The sequence below is a fragment of the Molossus molossus genome, unplaced genomic scaffold (assembly GCF_014108415.1).
Source record: "Molossus molossus isolate mMolMol1 unplaced genomic scaffold, mMolMol1.p scaffold_m16_p_12, whole genome shotgun sequence".
Lineage (NCBI taxonomy): Eukaryota > Metazoa > Chordata > Mammalia > Chiroptera > Molossidae > Molossus > Molossus molossus.
The window spans coordinates 98,885,798-98,908,832 of NW_023425347.1; the positions used below are offsets into that span (position 1 = coordinate 98,885,798).

Below are 23,035 nucleotides of genomic sequence, written 5' to 3' on the forward strand. Positions count from 1 at the left end.
AAGTATAGCTTTTATAATTCTGAGCTAAGGTCTTGCCCTGTGGCATGACCTATTCAATTTCACACTTTGTAAGTGGAACAAGCCAGTCACTACCAAATACTATCCAGATGTCGAATCCTTTGACTCAGTCATTTACCCTGAAAACTATGCAACAAAACCAAAAACTGCTTCCAAAGATGTTTACTAGGATAACAGCTCTAAAGACAAAAGACCAGCAAAACTCCAAAGTGGTCATGGGTGGAGTGTGGTTCCAGAAACAACAGTAAGGCCATGAAGAAAGTGAAAGGCCACCACCTGCCAACGGCACCCTAAGCTCTTCCTGGAACCCACGTGCACCACATAGGGGGAAGCCGAATTCGAAATGCTAGGCAGACTCTAACTGCAAATTTTTAATTTTTATTATCATTTTTTAAATAATTTTTCTTTATTGATTTTAGACGGAGAGATAGAAACATCGATGAGAGAGAACATCGATTGGCTGCCTCCTGCACGCCCCCCACTGGGGATCGGGCCCACAACCTGGGCATGTGCGCTGACCAGGAATTGAACGGGCGACCCCTTAGTGCATAGGTCATGCTCAACCCCATGAGCGACACCAGCCGGGCTTAACTGCAAGCTTTTAAACAATTCTTGGATTATTATTTATTTATTTTTAATTTTTTTTTTTTAACCTCACCTGAGGACATTTTTTGATAGTTTGCTCAGATAGAGTGGGAGGGGGAGAGAGAGAGAGAGAGAGAGAGAAACATCGACGTGAAAGGGACACATTGAGTGGCTGCCACCCACACGACCCAACCAGGGCTGGAGACAAACTGCAACCGAGGTACGTGCCCTTAGCGGGAACCGAACCCGGGTCTCTCTGGACCGCAGGCCGATGTTCTAACCGCTGAGCCAAACCGGCCAGGGCTGATAGCTTTTAAAATTCATATCCAAGGATCTTAAATCTGAGAAATTACGGCTGTGTGTCTGTCTTTCTGAGTTCCAAGGACTAGTTTTAAGGTCAAGATCATACCTTCTTGATGGTGCTGAGGTTGGCATTTCGGGACACGGGGAAGTTCAGATAGACCCCTGTGGGCAGCAGAAAGTCAACTGCCACACTCTGATTCTCCTCGTTGGCCCAGAATTCCATGGGGCAGTCCACCCCCGGGGGCATCCTGCTTTTTCACTTCTCAGACACCAGTTGTCCTGAAAAGGGAGTGAAGGCGAATGAGCCACTGCAGACGTGCTGGGTGGAAACAGGATGTCAGGACCTTTGACAGCAGGAGGCTCGGGACAGAGCCTGGGCACCCAAAGCCGGCCTCCCGCTGGGCCTCCTCCTGCCTGGGGTGGCTCGTGGCTCCTACTGCCCCAGGCCAGCGGCTAGAACTCTGTCTGCATCCCTCAAGGCGGTGGCCCGCGTCCTGGACACCAGCAGACCCATTCCAAATCTTTCTCTCTCGGAAACACACGCAAGTGGGAGACCTCTTGCCATGGCCACCGACGGGCAAAGAAGCAAAATGGCAGGACACTGGTCACACGAAGCAGGACTCGAAGGCTCTAGGTCTTTGAAACTTTCTAACCAGAAACCAAGTGGCTTAAAATTGGCTTTGCACCATCAAGCAATTTGTTGAAACATCTCAGTCATACCAAACCCCCCAGTCATACCCTCCCCAGAAAGTAACAAATATTACAGATACAATGAAAGATCTCGGAGTGTCTCCCTACCCCACTTCAGATTACCCCTGACACTTCAGGGTACCCCACATGCACTTCAGGTTACCACCACCTGCATTCTGATCGTTTATAATGACCACGGCTGTTTTTATACTTGCATTATACCAATATGTATCCACAAACCATTCCTAATAGTTTTGCACGCTTAAAAACTTCCTATGGAGTAAGTCTTCCAACTTGCTTATACCCTTTAGATTTATCCACGCTGATACATGCAGCTCTAGTTCATTCATTTGAACTCTTGTGATATTTCACTGTGTAAATAAACCACAATTTATTACCCCTTCTCTTGCTGATGAACCTCAAGGTCTGTTTCTACTGTTCAGGTATTACAGACAATGCTACAATGTATATTCTTGCTCACATCTCCTTGTGGGCATGTCAGAGTCCAGATGCATGTTGTCCAAGAGAAATACAACGTGAACACACAGGTAATGGAAAAGTTGCCTGTAAGCCCTGGCCGGTTTGCTGAATGGTTAGAGCATCAGGCCACAGACCAAAGAGTCGCGATTTGATTCCAGTCAAGGGCATACACCTTGGTTTCAGTTTGTCCCCGGCCCTGGACTGACTCTCTCTCTCTCTCTCCCCCCCACACACACTATCTGAAGATAAATGAAAAAATATATATCCTTGGGTGAGGATTAAAAAAAAAGAGTTGCCTATAACCACATTAAAAATAATAAAAAGACACAGATAAAATTAAGTGTAGTGATATATTTTATTTAACCCAATATATCCAAAATATTGTCATTTTGATGTTATCAATATAGAAAAAGTACTAAGGAGTATTTCGCATTCATTGTTTTTCGCTTTCATTTCGAAACCCGGTGCGGCGGCAACACTCGGCGAGCACACTGCAGTTCGTACAGCGGATTTTCTCTCCATCTCGTGTCTCAGTGCATTGCATGCAGTTGCCAGGTGAAGCAAAAAGCTCACCAACTCACGTTGTTCCAAATATACTTCGAAAAGTTTTCGAAGAAAGGAATTCAAGTTTCACTTCTTACATTTAAATGAACTAAAAGTAAATAAGATGTTTAAAATTTTTGTTCCTCAATCACACCGATTCGGGTGCTCACGGACTACGTGGGGCCAGTGGCCACGTGGGACGCACAGTTCCTGGGTGCACACTGGGAGGGAGCTGTTGGGTCCCAGGTATAACCACATCGTGAACTTCACCAAAGCAAAGGGGTGGCGCCCATCACTAACAGCAACACAATCTTCCTTTCTCACCGACACTTGGTATCATCAAACTTACTCATTTCTGCCAATCAGAGAAGCATCAAAATGTTCATTATTTTAATTTGCATTTCCCCCATTTTCCGTAAAAGGTTAATCTTCTCCAAATAGCCTGCTTATAAATACCCATTTTTCTGTGGAGTTATTTATCCTTCTCTTATGAGCTTGTAACTTCCTTTGTATACTCTACATTAAATTTTTTTGTTGATTAAATGCGTTGGAAAGATCTCTGAATCATCTTTATATTTTGTTTATAGTGGGTGTTTTTGTTTTTTTTTTTTAAGATGAGTAGTTTTTTAATGTTGATGCAATCCAATTTATCAACCTTTTCCTTTGTCTTATTATTTTTATTCTTTAGAAAAATACTTCCCCTAACCTAAAGTCACATCCTTCTAGATTTAAATGACCTTTAAAAATAGCCCTGGCTGGTTTGGCTCAGCAGTTAGAGAGTCAGCCCAAGGACCAGAGAACCGCGGGTTCGATTCTGGTCAAGGGCACGTGCCTCGGTTGCGGTTTGTCCCGGCCCTGGTTGGGCTGGTGCTGGAGGCAACCAGTCGAGGTGTCTCTCTCACACTGATGTTTCTCTCTCTCTCCCGCCTTCCTTCCCTCCCACTCTGTCTGAAGATAAAAGGAAAAATATCCTGGGGTGAGGATTAAAAAAAAAACAAGAAAGTTGAAAGGAAATGTTTAGTGGGAGACAGATGGTCTGCCAGGTAGGCCCAGGCCTCTCGCCCAAGGTTGATGCACAGCCTCTCTGAGCAGCTCAATGGGCACCTCGCCCCCCACTACCATGATACCACTACTGAGATTCCCATCCTCTGATTATAAAACCACATCCTACTTTGGGTTCCTCTTTCTGAGAATGGACCAGGCCAAGGCTTGCTTTCTCTTTTTTTAAACATCAATGTCAGAGGGAAACACTGATCAGCTGCCCCCTGCACACCCCCACCAGGGATCAAGACCGAAACCCGGGCTTGTGTCCTGACCGGGAATCCAACAGGCCAGTGCCTGGGATGACACCCAACCAACAGGCTCACCAGCCAGGGCATGCTTTCTTCCTGATTCAAAATGTTGGGGCTCGACAGGAATGCTGGAGAACCCACTTACAATGCTCTGTGTGCTTAGGCTGAGCTCGGGAAGTCGGGAGAACCTCCACCCATTCATTCCCAAGGCTGAGATGATTCAGGGGACAAACAAGGCTCCCCTCACTCCCCTGCCTCTTAGCACCATGGAAACAAAGCCTGAACTACATTCATCCGTCTGGAATGCAGGGAAGTACCTTGATGTCAAAGGCTCATTCCTGCCCCGGCTCGGTGGCTCAGTTGGTTGAGCGTCATCCTGTACACCAAAAAGGTTGTGGGTATGTTTCCTGGTCAAAGCATATACCTAGGTTGTGGGTTCAATCCCCGATAGGGGCACTCACAGTAGGCAACCGATCGATGTTTCTCTCTCACATCAATGTATCTCTCTCTCCCCCTCTCTAAAAATCAATATAAACAGCCCAGCCAGTGTGGCTCAATGGTTGAGCGTCATTCCCATGCACCACGAGACCACTGGTTTGATTCCCGGTCAGGGCACATGCCCAGGTTGCAGGCTTGATCCCCAGCAGGGGGCATGCAGGAGGCAACCGGTCAATGTTGATGCTTCTCTCTCGTGCATGTTTCTATTTCTCTCTCCCTCTCCCTTTCTCTCTCTTAAAAAAAAAATCAATAAAAACATATTTATAGGTGGGGATTAAAAACAATAACCAAAACAACCCTCACTGCTAGGGGAAGACTCTGGATGGTGTGGGTAGCACATAACCAGATGCCAGACATGGGGCAGGAGAAAGTGGGAGCTCTTTCCCTCATTGTGGGCCCAGGACCCAGGGTGCAGCTGCTAACAAGCCCCCCCTGTTTATGAAGCCCAGACTCATGGCTCTGCAGTCTGTACAGGGCACAGATGCCAGCTGATCCAGGGACTTCCGAACACTCCAAGAATGCAAATTGGTACTACCACTTTGGGAAACTGTTTGACAGTATCAACTATGCCCTCTGCCCCAGCAATTCCACTCCTGGGTATACACCTAACGGAAATGCAATTGCAAGCCCGGGTACCAGGACAAGTCCAAGAGCGTGCTATTCATAATAGCCCCAAGCTGGAAACTTCCCAAATGCGCATCAGCAGTAGAATGGAAAATAAATTGTATCCACTCCCAATGGAATGCTACATAACAATAAGAACGGTCTACAAATACACACAGTATAAACGAATCTCACAAGCATGAAGCTGAACGGAAGAAGTCAGGCACAGAAGAGTGTGTGCTCATGATTTCAATTATACAGAGAACAAGCCGGGGCAGGACTATCCATGTTGGCAGAAGAGATGGGGCTTACCCCCAGGGGAGAGCAGTTACCCTGGGGGATGGGGAGTGATGACCTCTGGGTGCTGGGAAGTTTTGGTTTCTTGATCTGGAGGCTGGGGACTTTTCATAAACTCAACACATCCTCAGCCCAAGTGGTTCAGATGGGTTGACTTCACTCCTGGCCCGAGACCCAGGCCCAGCCAATCAATGCCCTGAATCCCCCCTCCCCATCTCCCCAGTCATGGGGATTGGATTAGAAGTGGGAATGGGACTTAGGCCCAGCCAATCATTGCACGTCCTCTTTACAGTGATTCCAGGATGTGCGTGTGAATACCCAATCAGTACAGTAGGTCTTGACATCTGGACTTCTTTGGAGCCTTCCTACTGTGGTAGCAGAAAACACAGAATGTATACCTAGAACTCCTAGTGGTGCCCACCTGCTGCCCTAAGGGGTGACCTGAGAAGAGACCAACATGGAAAGCAGAGCTCAGTGTGGAGAGTACCAGTGGGGTCCCGAGGCCACCCTTTTGATTTCCTGGATCCAGCCATGCCTGAAGCTTCCCCCGCCCCCTGCTTTTTTTCTTTTTAAACTTACAGCAGTTCGAGTTGGGTTTACTCTTTAATCACTGCTGAAATGATCTATTTACATTTATGCAGCAACACATTGCATTTTGGGAAGCTTCTAATGTTTAGAAAGTTCTCTCCTTGGAAATTGGAGTCAACCTGTCCTTTGTGCCACCATTGAGGCACACATAGTTGTTATCCAATGGCTCTTCGGCTGGATGGTGGCCCCGGTACCTGACTGTTCTCTGTGCAACACGGTTTTCAGACGTTTGCCAGAGTCCCGTCGTCCGAGCATTCAAAAGGCTCCAGATGGGTCTGACAGGCCAACTGTAGAAGAACGTTATGGGCACCAAGCTCCCATTTGCTCAGCCTAAATGTGTATCAGGCTCCCCCACCCCATCCCCCAAAAAGTTCTCTGGTGGGATCACTGAGCCTGTTGGCTGCCAACCCTCCAGATATTTATCAGAATAAGCCAGGTTCGCCCAGCCTGTACGAAAACCCAACTCCTGAGTCTGAAGGCAGGAATTCACAATTATTCTTGCTAATTCCATCTCGCGGAAATCATCGGCACACCTGCATTACTGGACTGGACAGTTTGTACCCATCACTCATCTGAGATATACTAGTTTATTCACCTGGTTATTTTGTGTGTCAGGAACCTCTTACTCTCCAGGAGGGACACACTCACAGCCGAGTGCACAGTAGGGAAGAGGGATGGCCACACATTGTATCAACGCAGGGGACAGGATGTCAAATGGGACGTGACTGAGAACAGCCGGAGGGGCTACTCCATGCAGGGAGGCCAGGAAAGGCCCTTCTGAGAAGGGGACACGGAGCTGAGGACCAGAGTGAGCCAGTGCCATCCAGAACCGACGGAGGTGGGCCACTGCCCCTGGAGCGCTGGGGGGCGGGGGGGGGGATTGAGAGGCGGGGACGAGATGGCTCAGGGGGGTCACAGGGACCAAGCCTGTAGGGTCTTTAGAACAGGGAGACACCTGAGTCGCACTCTAAGTGATGAGCAGCCCTGGAGGTAAGTTTTGGGCAAGGGAGCCGGGCCCTGCCTGCATCTGAGTCGAGGCCGCTGCTGCGGCGGGAAGGCCTGGAGAGGAGCAAGCACGGGGTGGCGGAGAGTGGAGAGGCTCGTGCCGCCGACGAAGTGGCTCGCCCTAGGAGCTGGCCAGAGAAAGGGAATCAAGGTATACTTAGAAGCTGGGGTGGATCAGATGGGGGACAGTGAGTGAGGAGGCAGGGATGACAGCCAGGTTTGGGCTTGAGAGATTGGATGAATGGTGGACATGGGGAGGTGTCAAGGAGAAACCGACTTTGGGGGCCATAAAACAGCAAGAGCCGCATTTCAGACACATTAACCCTGAGCTGCTAATTGAACATCCCAGTGAAGACAGCCAAAGGGTTAGGTCCCCAGTGGGAGCTCAGGGTAGAGGTCTTTGGGGTCACAGAGATATAATTTGGGGTCAGTAGGTGACACACAGATGTGAAGCCATGGGGACAGAGGAGATAGCCGAGACATAGGGTAAGAAGGGCCAGGACCACCCTCAAGGCACTAGGGATCAAGCCGAGAGGACCCGATCCTTCTTCACTCTGGGTCACCCAGAATCCTGAGGCGGACTTCCTTCCGTCTGTCCACATCTGAACCGTTAATGAAATATGAAAAACAAACAAACACGGGACAGGAAGGAGCTCGATTCCCCTCCTTCACCTTCTACTCCCGGCGAGCACAGTGCAGACACAGGCCCTCCCTCTGCGAGCCGTTCTCACATGTCCTGTTAGATGTACTTTCTCTGGCCGACAACGTTTCGGGCTTCTGACCCGAGTCCTTCCTTCCCAGACAGCACAGGAGTCCCTCCAAATTTCAGTAAAAGTACTTACGCCACCGACATCCTTCCCAGCCAGCAGCTCCAGGGGGCCTGGATTTAGTTCTGAGGAGGGCAAGCCAAGGATGCAGTAGCCCAGAGTCACAAACGCTCCCTCCCGACTGGGAATGAGGTTGCAGCCTATCAGTCCTCTGAGCTGGCAGAGCCGCTGGCTGGTGGCCTAAGCTCAGAACTGCTGAAAAAATTCCTCGCATTCCTTTTGTAACTCCACAGACCTGGGGCTCTGAGCTGGCGTCTCCTGAGTCATCGCCAATGTGGCTGACGCTCTGCCCAGCCGCCGCTGCCCGGCCTTTGTCAACGTAAAGACAGGTTTCTGGCGCTGCAGCCGGCAGGCTCTGTGCTGGGGAAGAGACGTGTGTCCTGTTTATCTAAACAATAAGCATCCTTCTCTAGAGCAGGTTACTCTAGAGCAAGGGTGTGAATAAAGGTTCCCTGGGCCATTCCTATGAATCGAATCTGTCTGTAGCGAGAGATGCTCATTAATCCTGGGACAAAACATGTGCCCAATGCCTGGGTTTCGAGCTGAAAGTTACAACCCCAAAAGCCCAAGATAAGGAGCCTCAGAAACTTTTCGGAGGTGGTTATACACATAGCCCAAGTATCTACCATCAACTCAGGCTGGGAGGACGCAAGACCAGCAGCCACCATGACAAGGGGCAGGGGCCACACGGGCCAGCCTTCCGCACTGTGCTGAACGGAGCCGAGTCCACACTGGGCCTCTTGACCTGGGTTTATTTCCAGGTACTTCTCAGCCTCAAAAAGTCCTTCTAATCAAGTGTCCTGTGTCCCAACTAGTCTCCCATGGAGAATGAAACAGATACTCTTCCTATCGCCCCACGTACGTGGGAACAGATGCAAGTGGGCCCTTCGGAAAGAGTCAAAGGTGTTTACCCAGAGCCCCACTTCCCCACGGAGCTCCAGCACATTCAGCTTGAAGGGGTTTTCTAGAAACCAGCCCCTGCTCTGACTGCCAGGAAAAGCCCAGAGACCCTGCAACCACCACACCCTCCTGGAGACCCAGGGAAAAAGAACGCGAAGGGCCCTCTTGGGCCCCTCTTGGTCCCGGAAGGCTGCAGGCCCCAAGTCCTGCTCATTCATTCACTCATTCAGAAAATATGGATTTGAGCCCTGGCCAGTTTGGCTCAGCTGCTAGAGCATCAGCCCATGGACCAGAGAGACCCAGGTCCAGTTCCCGCTAAGGGCTTGCACCTCGGTTACAGTTTGTCCCTGGCCCTGGTTGGGGTTGTGTGGGTGGCAGCCAGTCGATGTGTCTCTCTCTCACATCGATGTTTCTCTCTCTCTCTTCCTCCTTCTCTTCCTCCCGCTCTATCTGAAACTAAACGCAAATATATGGATTTGGATTTGAGCATCAGGGAACGAGATGGGAATGGGCCGGGCGGGCACCATCCCTGCTCTCACGAAGTTGTTAGTCTAACGGGAAAGTGAAACAAGGAAAAGGACAATGAAGAACAAGACGATTTCAGATAGTGAAAGAGTTGGAATGGAATAAAAACAAGCTTGCAGGGAGGGTCTCTGGTCAGAGAAGGGTCCTTGGGCGAGACTGGACTGGATTTGAGGCTCAACTGACGAGAAGGATCCAGGAAAGCTATGAAACAGATCCCAGGTGGCGGGAATGGGAACTGCAAAGGCCCTGAGGTCAGGTTCCTGGAGTCAAGGGCCTGAAGGGGAGTTGACTGGCAGGGACAGGAAGGAGTCCAGGTGTTGTCATCACTGCAATGGGAAGTCGTCGGAGGGTGTTTAGCTGGAGGTTGGTGTGATGGGATTTTATACTTTACAAAGAAGACACTTTGGCTGCTGTGAGGAAAATGGAAGGGAGGGAAGCAAGAGTGGAAGTGGGAGGGGCATCTGGCCAGGGTCCCAGGTAAGGCTTGATCCACGGGGAATGAGCTGGGCCCTCCAGGCCACAGTCACCACCACCCCAACCCAGCGTCTGCTTTCCCCGAGGACCAGCATCCCAGCACTCGGCCTTGGAGTTCCCTGTCCTTCAGAGCTTTCTTGACAAAGAACCGAAGCTACAAACTAGAAGGAAAAGTGGATGGTCCAGTGTCCCCCAACAGGTAGTTTTAGGACAAATGTGCTGTTTTTCCAAAATAATTTGCATGGGAGCCACCTCAGTGTGTCTCTGGGGGAGGCCCCATCTAACAGCCCCCTCCCTGGTAGCCACCACGGTCCTTGGGGTGGAAAGCTGACCCCACCACAGCTGTCAACCACAGCAAGAGGGCGGCCGCGAGCAAAGCCGGTGCCGGCAGCAGCCAGACTGTCCTCCACGGGGAGCTCCTGTCCGTGCTGGTCACCTGGGGTGCGGACGTGTCCACAAGGGGAAAGGGAAGGGAATATCCGGAAGCCAGAGACCAGGCAGGTAGGGCGTCCCGAAGACCAGGACGAGGAAGGGGGGGCTTGTCTGGAGGGCTGTCTGACCTCCTGAGCTCCTGCCACAGGAGAAACGGTGGCGCAGTGAAGGATGAGGATGGACGTGATAGCCGAGTCCTGTGCCACCGTGCAGACGGCAGCCCCGCGTCTGCTTGGAAGGAGTGGGAAATGCCCCGCTCCCCGGGCTTCTTGTCTACCCACTTCTGCCTCCCCGTTATTTTTTAAAAATATTTTAAACCCCACCCAAGGATATTTTTCCATTTACCTTCCGATGGAATGGGAGAGAGGGAGGAAGAGAGAGAGAAACATCGATATGAGAGAGACACATCGAATGGCTGCCTCCCACACGACCCCAACCAGGGCTGGGGACGAACTGCAACTGAGGTACATGCCCTTGACTGGAATCGAACCCGCAAGTCTTTGGTCCTCAGGCTAACGCTCTAACCGCTGAGCCAAACTGGCCAGGGCCCTCCTTTTTTAATTTTTACTTTATGTTTATAATTTACTGACGAGAGAGAGTGAAAGAAGAAGGGAGGAGAGAGAGAGAGATACATGTTGTTTTTCCATTTGTTTGTGCATTCACTATTGATTCTTGTATGGGCCCTAACCAGGGATCGAACCTGCAACCTTGGCGCATTGGGACGTTGCTCGAACCAACTGTGTCGCCTGGCCAGGGCTTTCATTCTTCTGTTTTTAAATTTGTACTCTCTCCCATTTTAAATGTGTCTCCCTTGAGGCCTTTGTTTCCAATAGGACAGTAACTTTTTTTTAATGTTTTTTTCTTTTAAGGATAGTAACTTATCATTTGAATATTTAAAAAGGAAAAAAAAAACCTTAAATGGGGGAGACCAAGACAGACATTAAAGGTGAGAGGTGCGAGTCTCCAGCAATTCTGTTCTACATGGGAGAAGAAAGACTTCTGACTCCTGTTACTATCAGAACAAATGAGCCTGCAAAAAATTCGACCCCGACTCTCTCTTCTGATGTTCAGTTCCAGGCCCACCCAGGAAGGGTGGGGCCGCCCCAAGTGGAGCCCCTGACACTACGCATCAAACGCAATAGAAAAACCCATGGTCTCAGTCTGGTACTTTGGGGGAACTCAGGAAGTGTCCTAAGGAAGCAATTCAAAGATTAAAAAAAGCTGTACATGCACCAAGACATTCATTGTGGTATTGTTTGTGAAAGTGATAAATCTAAAACAATAAGGAAATGGCTAAGACACATTAACTTAGAGGCGAGAATGCAGTCCTCAGAAGGACGCCGTGCACACGGCACTGCAAATATTAACCACGTTGAAGGACACCAGAACGCACACACATTGATCGTGACAACCCGTTTATGGGCAAAACATTTCAGAAAGCAGAGAGAAACAAAAACAGCTATATTATGAATGCATATGGATGCCACAAAAGGACTTTTAAATTTTAGTATCTATGAAAGTTACACAAGCAGATGATTTTTAAAATTACTTAAAAGTAGTCCTGGCCAGGTGGTTCAGTTGGTTGGAGCATCATCCCATATACCAAAAGGTTTCGGGTTCAATTTCCGGTCAGGGCACATTCTGGGTTGCGGGTTTGATCCCTAGTCGGGGCAGGTATGGGAGGCGGCCAATCGATGTTTCTCTCCCACATTGATGTTTCTCTCTTTCTCTCTCTCTCACCGTTTCTCTCTCTAAAGATCAGTAAAGGGTGTGTCCTTGGGTGAAGATTTTTTTTAAATTACTTAAAACTAAAATGCTTGCAGCAAAAATATATATATATATTTTGCAGTCCTCTGAACTTCACAAGCAAACACACCATCCCCCAATTTCAGTTCTTTCTTTGGATATTTATCTCTACATTTCTAAATAATAGGTTTGTACTTGTATTTCTGGATTTTCAACTTTGAACTTCTTACCTTTGAAGGTGTCTGTGCTTCCCTACACACACGCACACATGCACGCACACACCGTCTCATTCATCTTCCGAATACAGCTATGCGATCGTTGTTAATTAAATGTCAGTGCTTACATGATTACAACTATGTAAATATTGTTCAAAGCTAGGCCACTCAGTATACTATGATTTTATTTCCTTTCTTGTTCAACTTTTTGTTGTTCTTGTAGTTAATAGTTGCCTCACCTTTAACTGTCTGTTTTCTATGTACGAATATGTAATTCCGCCCTAAACTTTCCAACAGAACTATAAAACTCCTTGTAATGCAGCAAATATGTCAGAAAAACCACCAGCTCCATTTTTTCTTGGAGCTACTCCTCCCCAGCCCAAGAGGGGCTGTGTGCTCTCAGACCAGCTGCTCGGCTGTAGCATTGGGACTTCTCTCCACCATCATACAAATTCCCTTCACCAGCTCTCCCCCAGTCAGGGGGCTTGGTTGCAAGTAAAGAAGCCAACTCTCACCCACGAAGCAGGAAAGGAACTGACGGACTATGACATGTTTGCTGTACTATGAGGAGTTCATAGTTCTGTTGTTGGAGGGTCTGAGGAAGGATTAGTGATGAGTACATTGAAAACAAAGCAAATGAAAAGATGAGGCAACTATCAAGTCCTGGAAAAACAAAAAGCTGGACAAGAAAATATGATGTGGTCCACTATGTGGACTCCATACTGCTTATCTGATGGCAAAACTGCTCCTGTTGCCACTGAGGACTAGGTGTCAGTCTGTATCCCGGTTACTCGGTGCCAAGAACTTGACCTTGTAGCCCATCACTGCTGCATGGATCCAGTCCACGAGTCATCCCTCTCTTCTGTGTCAAATATCACATCAGTGCATCTCATAAATGGAGCCCAGGTCACAGGTCCTGGTTGTGGAGGAGGCTTGGAAGTGAATCCTTTCCAGTTCCCATGGTGAGGTAGGTGTTCGTTTTGTTTTTCTCCCCACTTCCAAGACACAAAGTAAGATGACAGCTGAAATCCAGAAAGCCATTTGGCAGCTGAGCCAAATGAGAACAAGAGACAATTGCATATTGTACTACTCTTTCCTCTTTTTTGGTTTACTTTCTCGTTTTAGTGGAGCACATCCTCCAGTATCTTCCTTGAAAAGTTACAAAGGAGGTGGGGGTGAAGTTTTTGAGAATTCATGTCTAAAAAATACCTTTAGTCGCCCTGGCTGGTTTGGTTCAGCGGTTAGAGCATCCGCCTGCGGTCCGGAGAGACCCGGGTTCGGTTCCCGCTAAGGGCATGTACCTCGGTTGCAGTTTGTCCCCAGCCCTGGTTGGTCGTGTGGGTGGCAGCCACTCGATGTGTCCCTTTCACATCGATGTTTCCCTCTCTCTCTCTCTTCCTCTCTCTCCCTCCCACTCTATCTATGCAAAAAATGGAAAAATGTCCTCGGGTGAGGATTAAAAAAAAATAATAAAATAAAATAAATAAAAAATACCTTTAGTCTATTATTTCGCTGGAATGACAATTACAGAATTCTGGGTTGGGTGTTAATTTCCCTTGGAAACTTTTTATTTTTATTTTTTTTCTTTATTGATTATAGAGATAGAGGAAGGGAGAGAGAACATCAATTGGCCGCCTCCTGCATGGCCCCCCCTGGGGACCAGGCCCACAACCTGGGCATGTGTCCCGACCGGGAATCAAATTGGTGACCTCTTGGTGCATGGGTCGACACTCAGCCACTGGGCCACACCAGCCGGACCCCCTTGGAAACTTGAAAGAGTGGCCCTATTGTGCTGCAGCTCCTGGCGATGCTTTTGTCAAGTTCAATGGCATCATGCGCTCTGAGCTCCACTTGGCCTCTTGTCTGTTAACTTTTCTCTACCTCTGGAGTTTTGAGAGTTGATGATGATATCCCACAGTGCATCTCATGATTTTACTTAGTGTTTCTTTTATTATTCATTGTGCTGAGTTCGACTCAAAGACGCTGAATGCCGGAACTCCTTCAATTCTAGAATTTTCCCCTGTAGTTTCTTTGATAATTTCCCCTTCTCCATGTCTTTCCACTCTTTCTGGACCTCCGATGAGATGGATAGTGGGCCACCCAAACTGATTCTCTAATTTTCTTATCTTTTCCAGAAATGCATTTTTCAATCTTCCAGCACTATCCTGTTGAAGTTTTTACCATTCCTATCATAGTTTTATATCCAAGAGCTTATTGCTGTTTTTTGAATATTCTTTTTTTAGAACAACCATGTTTATGACTTCTGAACCACGTCTTTCTCTTTGTCTGGGTCTCTTTCTCCGGGCAGAGCCTCCTTCTACGCACCATGATCCACAGCCGCCCATTCGAATTGAAGAGCAAGGTACTCAAAGCTGTTTGTGCACAGGTCGGGCTACTTGCTCGTAGGTGTCACTATGAAGTGACAAAGTAGCAACCTAGTTATTCAAAGGGTCCCCCTCAATGTCAGTTATCTGAGGGTCATTTTTCTCATGAGGTCAGTTTTCTCAGAAGTTCCTGAAGGCCCTGCCTGGAGGGTGGGTGGCTCCACGTTCGGGAGCCAACCAGGAGAGGGCGTGCTAGTCAGTACGCGGACCGGGAGCCAACCAGGAGAGGGCCTGCTAGTCACCATGCGGACCGGGAGCCAACCAGAAGAGGGCATGCTAGTCACCATGCGGACCAGGAGCCAACCAGGAGAGGGCCTGCTAGTCACCATGCGGACCAGGAGCCAACCAGGAGAGGGCGTGCTAGTCAGTACGCAGACCAGGAGCCAATCAGGAGAAGGCCTATTAGTCTACGCAAACCGGTGGGAGCCAACCAGGAGAGGGCGTGCTAGTCAGCACATGGACCGTGAGCCAATCAGGAGAGAACGTGCTAGTCATTACGTGGACCGGGAGCCAGTCAAAAGAGGGCCTGCTAATCAGTACGCGGACCGAGAGCCAACCAGGAGAGGGCGTGCTAGTCAGTACGCGGACCGGGAGCCAATCAGGAGAGGGCCTACTAGTCAGTACGAGAACCGGGAGCCAACCAGGCGAGGGCGTGCTAGTCAGTACACAGACCTTGCCTGACTCCTCCATTCTCAGCACAGCGCCTCCTCAGCCTCCTCAGCCTCCCTCTGCCCCAGGCTGGTCCTGAGCAGCACCTTCTGCTGGGGTGGAGCCCGGAGCCACATGGCTATGTGGGCTGAGCAAGGCGTCTGTCGCTCTCACACACACTTTCAACCGATCTTCTAGCTCACCGCCACCTCTGCCCCAGGTTGGGAACACTCTGTAGCCCCATTCTCGAGCCTGGGTTGGGGAGAACGTCCTCCTGTGGACACACCAGCTTGCCCCCCCACAGCACAGGACATCCAGCTCTCTGTGCATGGCCTCTTCCCCAACCTGGTTAGTATCTTTCAACATTTTTGCTCACATTCCCTCCTCTCTCCTCCTTTCCTCTTCCTTACAGATATATACCTTTACTCTCATCTAGTGGGCTTTTGAGGGCAGAAACAAACATATACATTCAGTTATGTTTATATGGAAGTCCATAATACTTAATAAATAAAAACCAAGTTTCCAAAGATACACACCGAAGACTCTCTGTTAGGTGGGGGGAGTATACTCCTACAAGGAAACAATGGTTGGGGCAAAAAAGGAGAGTTATGCTTGCGTGTGTTTTTGCATTTTGCAATTTTTTTTTATAGTAAATAGGTATTTTTATAAATGAACACATATGAGGGTTAAAATGATTATTAAAAGGCATCTTCTGAAACAAGACTCAAGATAGTGTAAACAGGTGTGTAGAAGAAACTCTAATCACTGCAACATAGTTCTACACAAGCCATGGCTTCACCTATGCTCCAGGGCCAGGGGTCCCAAGAAAGTACCCGAAGCCTCCAGAGGGTGGCAAGAGTGGGAGAGGTGCTGAGTGCAAGAAATTCTGGGCCAGTCTCTCAGCTAGCTGGTGCCGCAGTGGCTCTGTTTTTTTACCAGCTTTATGGGTTAAAATTCTGCTGACCATTTTGATCTTTCAAAAAAGATACAAATGTAACAAAAATGTTTGGAAAGTATCAATGAAGATCTAGAGAAAATGAGATTGGGGGAAGGGGTGGACTCCAAGGATGACACCAGGCTATAACCCAAAGCTTTCCATCCTGAAATGATGGTTAACTGTTCAAGGGTCTGGATAAGGAGAGATGGGAACAGAATACATATGTACCCATAGACTGCTGGCCTATGGATCTAGAGCTCGCTAACCATACCCAGGTACTCCCAGATGCCAGAGGCAGGGTGTTTGGCCAGTGCCCAGCCAATGCCCAGCCAGTGTCAGTCTCTGGCCTCAGTTTCTTCACCTGCACAATGAAAGGACTGCATTCATCTTCCAAACTAATGTTCTAGAAGCTGTAAGGAGCATCCTATTACTGATACAGTGATTGCCAACTCTCTGGAGAAACAGAATGTCCCCAGTAAGGACTCCTTGAGAAGCAAGATACCAAGTTATCAAAATTCAACCTACTTCCTTTGGAAGAATGAATATTTTACTTTTTCTCTCCCCAAATAGGCCAGCCCAAGTCTACCATGACCAGAACAAGTCAAATACCAAATGTTGCAGCAGAATAATGGGCTCCAGGGCTCCTCGGAGCACAGCCGCCCCTTCCTCTCCCAGGCAGTAGCATCCCTCTCTTGGGAAGCTGGCGAAGGTCTAGTTCACTTCCCACTCATCAACTCCAAGCACAAATGTGGGTCGTTCCCTTCCTTTCGGTTCTAGTCCTACAGATAGGTTCTCCTTTGGCTGAATGGTCAGGGAGGGCAGAGGGTTACATTCAAATTTCAACTTATCTACAAAATAACATCTCTCCTCCCAGCATCTCACTTGTCTCCTTCACCCAACCTACCTCTCTGGAATGGTCCAAGAAAGACCAGCAGCAAAGGCCCCTCTGCCTGGCAGATTAAAGATGCTTTGGAATCAGTGAGCATCATTCCACCCTTGCTTGACTCTGAGAGATCCTTATCTGTTTGAAAAAAGGGGAAAAAAATTAGTCTCAGAAACCTTCTGTGCATTCTCTTACAGAACTTTAACTTAAAAGTGACTGTTTCACCCAGGCTCCCTTTTTGCAAACCAATCACATTCTGCTGGATGGGCCTTTTTCACCATCTGTGGCGATGCAACCCCAGCTCCCTTTGGTGGCACTGAAGCAAACCACAGGAACATTTCCAGTGCCTGAAGCAGAAATATATATACATACAGATGACTCAGATCATTTTTAGAGTTGTTTGTTGGTTTTGTTTGGCTTTTGAAAGCAAAGTAAGTGATCTGAGCCAAGCCTGGATTTGAGTTCCATTTAATCGCTGCAAACAGCAGGTTCCTGAACTCGAGGTCCCCATTCCAGACCCAAATTACATCATCAAGGAAGATCCATCCCAGCTCCAGGAGATGAAAAGGGAGTATGGGGAGGGGCCGCGCCTGGAAATAATCTGGCCCCAGAGAGGGACTAGGACCAGCCCCTTTACCTAACCCCAGACCCTGGGCACAGCTACCTCCACACAGCAAGAAATCGCCTATCTGGAACCCACTAGGCGTGGCCTGGGAGGGCTGCTAAGGAGAAATAAACTTAAAAACACTGGCTTCCCCATGAGACAAAAGTCCAGTGCTAGGAAGCTGTTGGAAAAGGTATCCATTCCAAGAACACATTTCCCAAGGACAACTGAAACTCTCCCTGCTGCCAGTCTACTGGTTGGAAGGATATACCCCAGGGACCCTGATGCTGGAGCCCAGAAACGTGGGCATGGAGGGTCCCTTCACTCAGCATCCAGGGGACGATGGCAAGGACTTCCCAAGGCACTGCCACCAGAGAAGTAGGAGGTCAGCGCCAAGAGCTAAGGAAGAAATAACTTCCATTGATGACCAATGGAGTTAACAAGGGGACGGAAAAACAGCAGCTCGGTCACAGGGAAATGAGGCAGGACAACAGAGAAAGCACTTTCAACCCGAGGAAAACAAAGCAGAGAGCATGATGGAGCCGAGAGAGGGAAGAGTTAGAGAAGGCAAGGAAGAAATTCGTCCTCAGGAATTCAGGTCAGGAAATACGGAGCCGGGACAGAATTCACAAGAGGGCGGCCAGGGAGGAGGCTCTTCCTCGGCAGTAAGGTGGGTCTCTGCTATGGTTCTCACGCTAGCCAGGACTTCAGGACCTGGGTCTGCCGCCCTCTGTCCCTTTGGGTTCAAGGGCAAAGCTTGGGAGGCAACGCTAGGAATGGACAGAGTAGGATGCTCCGTCCCGAATCGGGGGCAGGGGGAGGGGAGGACGCGCATAGCAACTGCTGGTCCCTGACAAGTAAACAGCTTGCCCTGAACGGCTGAGGGCCCTGCTCAACCCATGAAGGGCGACAGCGGGACACCCCGATTCCCGGCCCCCCAGAGGCACAAAAGGGATGCAATGAGATTAAGAGAGGGGGAGAGCGCGAAGCAGCCCACACCAGAGCGCGGCCCCCTGCCTCGGCCTCCCGGTGGAGTCCGGGAACGCGCCCGCCTCCCCAGCCCCCACGTCCCTGGACCCCTGATCTCCCCACTCGGACAAAGCCCGGCGCCGGGCGGGGCGGGGCGGGGCGTGCGGCGGGGGGAGGGGGGGCCACTGAGACCCCGCAGACGCGCGCACAGGTGGGCACCGTACCGGGTGTCGGTGCCGGGGGCGGGGCCCGGTCTCCCTGGAGACGGTTGCCCAGGGGACGCGGCAGGCTGGTCCCGGAGCGGCGGGAGGGCACGAGCCTCCGGGCAGCGGCGCGGAGCCCGCGGGGGCCTGAGGGCAGGGCCGCGGCGCGGAGCCGGCAAGCGGGGCATCGGCGGAGGGGCGCGGCACGGGGCGGGGCCCGGACAAGGGGAGGGCGCGGGCGCGGGCGGGGCTGGGGGCGGGGCGCCGGGCGGGGGCGGGGCGTCCCCGGGGCTCGGGCGGGGCCAGGGCCTGCCGCGGCGCGGGCACCGTCGCCAAATTCTCACAGCACAGCCAGACGAAGCACTGGAGCGCAAGCGGTAGCCAGGCGCGGAGTGGCCGTGGACGGCAAATCCTTCCCGACCCTGGCTGCACCCGGCCGACCTGCGAGGGAGGACCCCGGAGCCTCCGCGCCGCCGCGGCACCCGGGCGGCAGGCTCGCGCTGCCCTCTGCCCGCCTCCCGCCTTGCAACCAGAGGGGCAAAATGCCATATGCGAAGTGAGCGAGGACTGGTCGTCTGCCAACCGCTTTCCGCTCCCGGATTCCCAGGGAATCACCAGAAAGGGCGGGGCACGACTGTCACAGATCTGGAGCCGGGGTCACCCGAATAACTGGCTATCCCGGGCTGTGGGCTCAAATCCAGCTGCGGGCTGTTCCCCAGCCTCCCAGTCTTCCTTTCCATCCAGGTTCCCGTTACAAGCCGGATTTAGAAAACGAATGGGTTTCCCGGGGACTTTCACTACCGCATCTTTTCATTACCACGACCCGTGCGTGCCGGCGCAGCGCCCACCCCCTGCCCTGACACCCGCCTTGCAGTTTTTATCCGGGCATCACACTAAGGTGGCTGTGGTCTCCCTGGGGTTGTAAATGAGAAAACCGGGCTCGAGGACAAGGAACTTAGCCTCACACACGCACACGCAGACAGCCAGCCCGCAGACAATCCCACTGCCTCTTAGCGGCAGAGCACTGGAACTGCGTGGGTTTGGTACTCGATCCCTACACCCACACGCTCCTTGCCCTGCGGCGCCCCGTGCCCCGCAGAATGTGCTTTCGGGTCACAGCCCTGCATGTAAACCTTTGCCACAGTGGAGCTCGAGGGGAGCGTGAGGTTCAGAGTCACCCCAGCGGGTTCCATCGGGCGGAGCAGACGTGAGTGGAGGAAAGTGGTTGGAGAGCCAGTTATTCTGCGGGTGTCCGGCGCTGTCGGGTGTTCCCGGTGAGGCGCCCCAGGCAGGGCCCGCCCACCTGAGCCCGCAGGAGCCTCCACAGGTCGCAGGTCCGGCGGGGAGCAAGCGGGGAGCCAGCGGGAAGGGCAAGGAGCAAAACTCGGCCAGAGGCGCGGGAGGAGAGGACCAGGTGGCCGGGTAATGAGGGGGTCCCCGCCCCAATCACCCAGTAACCTGTCAGGGCCAGGGTCTCAACACCCCAAGCATTTCAAGGAGAAGAAAAAAGGGGGGCGGGGGTCTGGCTGGTCTGGCTCAGCGGTTAGAGCGTTGTCCTGCAGTCCAGAGAGACCCGGGTTCGGTTCCCGCTAAGGGCATGTACCTCGGTTGCAGTTTGTCCCCAGCCCTGGTTGGGTCGTGTGGGTGGCAACCACTGGATGTGTCCCTTTCACGTGGATGTTTCTCTCTCTCTCCCTCCTGCTCTATCTGAACAAAAAATGGGGGGGAAAATGTCCTCGGTTGAGAATAAAAAAAATAAAATAAAATAAAATAAAAAGAAAATCTGAAAAAGACAAAAGGGGGAAATGTCAGGATGGGAGGAGGCAACCCTCCACATCTCGTCCCCAGAAGCCAGTCACACTGAAAAACGCACTTACATACGTGTTCACACACACGCAGGCACAATTATGTAAAGTGACACCTAGGGAAACGCTGTCACTTACTCCCTCACACGCACTCAGCCGGAGACCAAAGAAACACACAGATGCACACTTTCACAAATATACAACCCAGATACACACACAATTATGTAAACTGACACACAATGTCACAGACACCAAGCCCACACACACACACTCGTGCACATCCACACACTGAACCTTGATCACCCACCCCCAGAGCGGGGCGGGGCTGTGCACTTGGCAGACAACCTCTGGAGAAGGCGTAGCCTGAGCCCCAGGGAGACCCAAGGTCCAATCCAGGGCTCAGATCTAAGCGTCCCCCCACCCTCTCACTTCCCGCGTCCCCGCCTGGGGAGGGAGCCCTGCAGCACAAGACAATCCAATGGCTTGGTGGTTGGGGCCCTTGACTCAGTGGGATGGAGGAATGCCTGGGCCCCCTGCTGAGCTTTCCTGACCCACAGGGTGGGGCTTCTCCAGATGAGAAATAAGCAGCGGGGAATTCACAGCTGGACCTTGGATGGGAAGAGAGAGGCTGAGAGTTCTCTGACAGCCATCCTGGCTGGGGAGGGGTGGAATTCCTACCAACCCCCAACCAGAAAAAGATAATGACCTTCAGTGCCACGCCACCAAAAAGATTTCCCAAGGGGCAGACAGGCTTTGGTGGTCCCACTCCCCCGATCCCAACCGTGGGTGCCCTTCTCCCTAATGGCCCAGTCCTGCAGACTTCCCTTTCTCTCCAGCGTGCGTCTGCAGGGAAACCAAGTTCAAAGACAAGGTCCTCATCAGCAATGGAACCCGGTGACCTGACTGGCTTGGGGTTCAGACTGGGGCGGCGGGTGTCTCAGGTACTGGTTCCTATGGAGCCCAGAGAAAAATCCAAGATTCTTTGAAATGGCAAAAGCCACAAACAGTCATCTTGCCTGTATTACAAAAACATCCTGGAACTGCACTGACACATTCCAGAAAGACACATCACATGAGTTGTTTGGGAAAGAATCAAGTGAACTAATACAGATACAAAGTCTCTAGTGCCTGGTGCATACAGTAGATGCTCAGTAAGTGTTTGCTCTCGCAGATGGGCAACAGGCAGAGATCCAGTGCTTAATGTCACACAGCTAGTGATAGAGAGAAGAAAACCCAAAACCTCCTGATTCCTCATTCAGGGCTCAGGTATATGAAGTCCTCTCTGAGATACAAGTGAGATTATGAATAAAATACAGTAGTCTCCCCCTTACCCACCGGGTATACGTTCCAAGACCCCCAGTGGATACCTGAAACCGCAGATAGTACCGAACCCTATACATACTGTCTTTTCCTACACATACACACATATGATAACGTTTAATTTATAAATTAGTCACAGTAAGAGACCAACAACAGCTAGTAATAATAAAAGAACAATGATAACAAGGTACTGTAATAAAGTGTATGAATGTGGTCTCTCAGAATATCTCGTTGTAGTGGACTCGCCCTTCTCGTGATGAGGTGGGAAGACACAATACCTTCGGGAGGAGATGAAGTGAGGTGAATGAGACACCATTAGGTAAAATGAGTCACTTAAGCACAAGCACTGCAACAGGACAACAGTCGGTCTGATAACCCAGGAGCACTCATGGCTACTGAGACTTCAGATGTGTGTTGATTCACGACAAGACTGCGTAAATAAATGATTTTTTAAAAATGTGTGGATTGTACATAAGCACTTGTCTATGTTTTATGAGAAATGTGAGTTCCACTAACTCTGTGTTTTTACAGAGGGCCCTCGGCCTCTCTTCCTCCTCCCAACGCCATGCATTTCAAACTAAGAAACCAGCTGCTGGAGAAAATCACCCTTATCTGGAAGAAATGCTGTTTCCGACATCACCACCTCTGGTCACTGTATAGGCCATTCTGAGAGCTAGAGAGGATCCATGCATGAGACAGAAATGGGAGGAACTGTGAGACCTCCATCAGTGGAGAAATGAAACCAAACAAACAAACAATATAAAAACTGCCAACCAGTTATTTTATCTTTTTTTTTATTTATCCTCACCTGAGGACATTTTTCCATTTTTTGTTCAGGTAGAGTGTGGGGGGGGGAGGGGAACAGAGCGAGAGAGAAACATCTACGTGAAGGACACATTGAGTGGCTGCCACCTGCACAACCAACCAGGGCCAGGGACAGACTGCAACCGAGGTACGCGCCCTTAGCGGGAACCGAACCTGGGTCTCTCTGGACCGCAGGCCGACGTTCTAACCGCTGAGCCAAACCGGCCAGGGCTATTATATCTTTTTTTACAGGGGTTGATTGATTCATCGATGGAGAAATGAAACCGAACACAGAAGTACCAAACTGTCAACCAGTTTACCTTTATTTTATTTTTTCTTATGGCAGAACTGTCTTTCGGCAATTAGCTGTGTAGTAAAAATGTTTGCAGCAAAGATGCTTCTGGGGAACCCTGGCCAGTTTGGCTCAGCGGTTAGAGCGTCGGCCTGCGGTCCGGAG

At 50.4% G+C, this 23,035-nt stretch overlaps 1 protein-coding gene across 5 annotated transcripts in view; it reads right to left on the minus strand.

Annotated features, from left to right (window-relative positions):
- PIK3CD (phosphatidylinositol-4,5-bisphosphate 3-kinase catalytic subunit delta) overlaps nt 1-23,035 on the minus strand; it is a 53,018-nt gene that overhangs the window by 11,799 nt on the left and 18,184 nt on the right. For 3 of the 5 annotated variants that reach the window (XM_036256997.1, XM_036256992.1, XM_036256994.1), the window contains exons 2-3: nt 16,895-17,011; nt 1,013-1,185 (exon numbers count right to left, since the gene is read on the minus strand). In XM_036256997.1, coding sequence (XP_036112890.1) covers nt 1,013-1,153 — 141 coding nt within the window. In that variant the 5' untranslated portion in view covers nt 1,154-1,185; nt 16,895-17,011. Of the gene's footprint in view, nt 1-1,012; nt 1,186-16,894; nt 17,012-18,670; nt 18,763-23,035 lie in introns of those variants that run through there. The other 2 variants (XM_036256995.1, XM_036256996.1) reach the window with 2 other exon arrangements.